The sequence below is a fragment of the Ostrea edulis genome, chromosome 9 (genome assembly GCF_947568905.1).
Source record: "Ostrea edulis chromosome 9, xbOstEdul1.1, whole genome shotgun sequence".
Lineage (NCBI taxonomy): Eukaryota > Metazoa > Mollusca > Bivalvia > Ostreida > Ostreidae > Ostrea > Ostrea edulis.
Genome location: NC_079172.1, coordinates 15,501,433 through 15,505,849, shown reverse-complemented (window position 1 = coordinate 15,505,849; position 4,417 = coordinate 15,501,433). Strand labels below are relative to the sequence as shown.

The 4,417-nt window shown below is 36.7% G+C and overlaps 1 protein-coding gene across 1 annotated transcript; it reads right to left on the bottom strand.

Annotated features, from left to right (window-relative positions):
* Positions 1-2,826: 2,826 nt before the first annotated feature.
* Positions 2,827-4,417, bottom strand: LOC125658775 (ATP-dependent RNA helicase A-like). Its single transcript, XM_048890175.2, has 2 exons — positions 3,689-4,417; positions 2,827-2,923 (listed from the first exon to the last, which is right to left on the bottom strand). The coding sequence occupies exons 1-2, from the start codon at positions 4,410-4,412 to the stop codon at positions 2,907-2,909; spliced, it is 741 nt and encodes a 246-aa protein (XP_048746132.2). The 5' UTR covers positions 4,413-4,417; the 3' UTR covers positions 2,827-2,906.

Genomic DNA, 4,417 nt, shown 5'->3' with positions numbered 1-4,417 from the left:
TTTAGAGACTTGATCACCTGGAATAAGAGATTTGTGTCCAACAAGGTGGACAGTTCGAGCAGATGCTCTTCATAGTGTAATACTTAACTATAAAGTATTATAGGGCGTATGGGAGGAATTTATGGAGTATGTCAAAGTTCCAGGCATGAGATGAAGAATAAGAGGGATTACGACCTACATAAACAAATTTGACTTCCTCTTTGGTTGTCTGTTGGGTGAACAGTTGCTCCGTCATAGCGATATTCTTAGCAAAGCCCTTCAGACAAAAACTCTGTCTCTTGCAGAAGGTCCGAAAATGGCTCTCAGCACGGTGAAAACTATGGAGTCTCTTAGAACAGACGAAGCTTTTCTCTCATTCTATGAGGATGCCAAAAAAAAAGCCACAAATTTTGATATTGATGGTCCTACAGTGCCTCGTCGAAGACGTCCTACGAAAAAACATTATGAAGGATCTCTGTATCACCACGACACTTGCGAAGATTTGTACAGAGTTAAATATTTGGAGGCAATTAATTTACTTGTGAATGACATTAGAAATCGTTTTGATCAGCCAGGGTATACCAAATATATGCACCTGGAATTGTTATTGTTGAAAGAGGGCAGAGGAGAAAATTTTGATAAGGAATTGGAGTTGGTCACAAATTTTTACGGTACAGACATCAATGTCAAAAATTTGAGAATTTAATTTCAAACACTCAGGTACAATCTCCCCAAAGACATCAATCCTTCCATTAAAAAAAACTGAAATCATCAAAACAGATTGAAGGCATATTAATGTATAGCAAAATTGCAGTTTTGATTGAACTTCTTGTAAAGTCAGCAACAAATGCTACTAACGAAAGAATATTCAACACACTGCGCCGCATCAATCGTATCTGCTATCAACTACATGTATGACCAAAGTTAGACTAAATACTAGTAACCTGATGTTCTGCAGCTCACTCAAGTACTGTAGTTTCAGTTACAATTTGTATATGAATTCAATAGTCAATAGGAAACAGCCTGTGTGTGTGCTCGGCGTAGAAACTCCTATGTAGCATATAGCTAGTTTCCATTGTGGACCATTTAGTCTTACAACAAGCAAGAGGTACTGAGGACCTCTTCTAACCTGGATCCCCACGGCTTTAATATGTTGAACATAAATCACTAACAGTGTTTTACATTAAAGGGGGCAAACTCTGATTATTTGAATTCCTGACATTAAGTAAGGATATATTTCATATACTTTCAATGCTTCCTTTATCATTTTTTGAAGTACCTCCAAGTATGCCCTTATGCTCTCTCTCTCTCTCTCTCTCTCTCTCTCTCTCTCTCTCTCTCTCTTGTATACTGTGATTGGTATTGTTTGGTTTCATGTTTTAAAAATACAAAAACAGTTTTTAAAAATTATTGATAATAAGATAAATTATGTAACATGTTCACTCTTTGCTGATTTCTATGATTATATAAAGTAACATGTATATTATGATTGTGATCAACAAAGAAAATATTATATTATGTTGCATGTGTTGTATATCTTCTGTTGCTTGATGGTTACACATGTTTGGAAGTTTATTTTAAAAGTAATTATCTTGAATGTTTGTATATGTTATCTTACTTGTCTATATTTTAATTAATAAACAATTTCTCAACATGATTTCATTTGATTGGCTTGTTAAGGGGATTAAAGACGAATCATAAAAGCCACGGTGACTACGATGTAATGAATATGAAATAAATACATGATTTGTTTTTACCTTTTTGACAATTAATATATTAGGGTACCTGTGAAATGTGAAACGAATTAAAACTACCGAAACGAAATCCAACGTAATGAAATAAATTGTACAATCGAACTCTAATTATGATAATAGAAATGGTAATATGGGCGAGCATATCATGCCCCTGTGAAAGTTACCATTCCTACATGTTAATAAAATTCGCCCGGGTTGTTGTGATCTTTCGGGTTGACTGATAAGGTCCATCTGTTTAACATCAGACATTGTTTGAAGAAGCTGGTGTCTGAGAAAGTAGAAAGCAAGAGTACGCGCAAGTAAGTGGAAAGGGGGAGCATAAAGAAAATGATCACCATTTCATATCAACCCATGCATGGATTTTCCTTGTTCGTTTGTAGCAAGTGTCCACAATTTCTGAGTACTTTTTATTCCGAGAAGAAAAAATGAACTTCGAATTTTTGAAAATTATTTTCCACCTTTATTCTGAATTATTGTGGGCCTTTTATTCGTCGAACCATTCAATTTCAAAATTCGGAACTGGTCAAACCGGAGTACATATGTATACAGAGGACAAGATTATGTCCGCTAAGTTATGGTGCGTTAAGATGTGAAATTTCGTATCCATCAATTATCAAACACAAAACAAACGCTGTATTAAACTATGGATACGCCAAGTAGTGCATCAGATCCATTTACGCACGAAAATCTGCTGAGGGAATACTCCACTTTGACATATACTGGGTAGTGCAAATCTACTACTTGGATTCCTTATATAGCATTTTCAGAAAACTATTTAAAAATACATGATATTCACATACAACTGTATAGATGTTGAAGAAAATATTGAAGCAAATCCTTTGAAAAAAAACCATCGTTTCATTCCTGCAACCTCAATTTCCTAAATCCAATTATAGCATATACTATACAGTGCAAGCAAAACTTGTCAATACCTGTATGTCCGGATAAATTTTCTTTTTTACTGTGGCTGATCATTTGCGAGCTTTTACACTGCTAACGTTTACACATATGGTCGTCATTTTTCAAATCAAGTAAAAGGACAGATAATATAAAACTTTGTAACCTGGTTTAAAACAACAACTAAAAGTGACGATGGCAATTTGCAGTAATCTATTCTACAGGTATAAAAGTACAAGAAACAATCTTTAGGTCGCCCGTCCTCACCCGTCCTCGTTAGTATACTCTTTTTTCTGGAAAGAAAATAAATATCAATGAATTGAATGTTATTCAAAAGATTCTTTTTCATATTTCAAAATTATTTACAGTATATTCAAATGTATGATCAAATAATTTCTCCATAAATACGAGGCACATGTAAAACTTATACGGTACCAATTTTGATGCACCAGATGCGCATTTCGACAAATAATGTCTCTTCAGTGATGCTCAACCGAAATGTTTGAAATCCGAAATAACTATGAAGTTTTAGATCTAAATATAGCCAAAAACAGTGTGCCAAACAAGTGGAGCCAAATTCGTCCAAGGATAAGAGCTATGCATGAGGGAGATAATCCTTAATTTTGAAATGAATTTCTAAATTTTATAACAGCAATTAAATATACATCCGTATTTTCAAGCTAGTAACGAAGTACTTAGCTACTGGGCTGTAGAGACCCTCGGGGACTAACAGTCCACCAGCAGAGGCCTCGACCCAGGGGTCATAATGTAAAACTTATACGGTACCAATTTTGATGCACCATATGCGCATTTCGACAAATAATGTCTCTTCAGTGATGCTCAAACGAAATGCATCAACATTTGAACTGGTTTAAATTTTTTATCAGTATATCGTTTTTATTTTCATTCTGAATTACTACGACTTTATTCCCGTCTGAATGGCATCAAACTATTTCAAATCAGGGTTAAGATTTCTTTTGTGACATTTGATAACAATTGTAATTTTATCTTGAACTTTACTGCAAACCTGGTGGTGTTTTTCAACATTAATTACTTACTTCTGTAGCCATGACCTCCGACGTTTCCACCGGGGAAATATCCTCCAGTTCCGGTCAATCCCAGATTTCCTGCGCCCAAGCTTCCAGAGAATGTAGAGAAGCTGGGATCATAATAACCTCTGGATCCGAAACCGGAAGTTGACGGAAATCCACCAAGCAACCCAGAGTTAAAACCTCCGGGGAAGGAACCTCCTCTCAATCCATTAGTAAAGGACCCTCCTAATCCAGTGGAGAAGCCACCAGTGGGGAAAGACCCTGATCCGGTGAATAATCCACCCGTTGGTAAGTAGCCTGATCCGGTGGAAAATCCTCCGTATGGGAAAGAGCCTGATCCGGTGGAAAATCCCCCAAATGGAAAACCACCCAAGGAGCCGGAACCAAATCCCCTACCGAAACCCCCACGGTTTAAACCATAATATCTAAGGTAATATGGATAGGGGCTAGCTCTCAAATCGATGTAATTCCTGCCTGGCTCCCATGGGTTTCCGCCGGGGAAATACAGATAATGGCTGACCACAGTAGGATAGGATGCAGTGTTGTATAATGAAGACGATGGAAAGTATCTTGAGCTGAAGGTGTTATAAGATGGATAATATCCCGTGTTGAAAGTGCTGTAAGTGCTGGGGATATACGATCGGTAATTTTGGTATCCACCACTTGTATAAGGAGGGTATGTGGCGGCTGCCAATCCACAAAGCAAAGCCAAAATCAACAAGGAATCCATCGTTA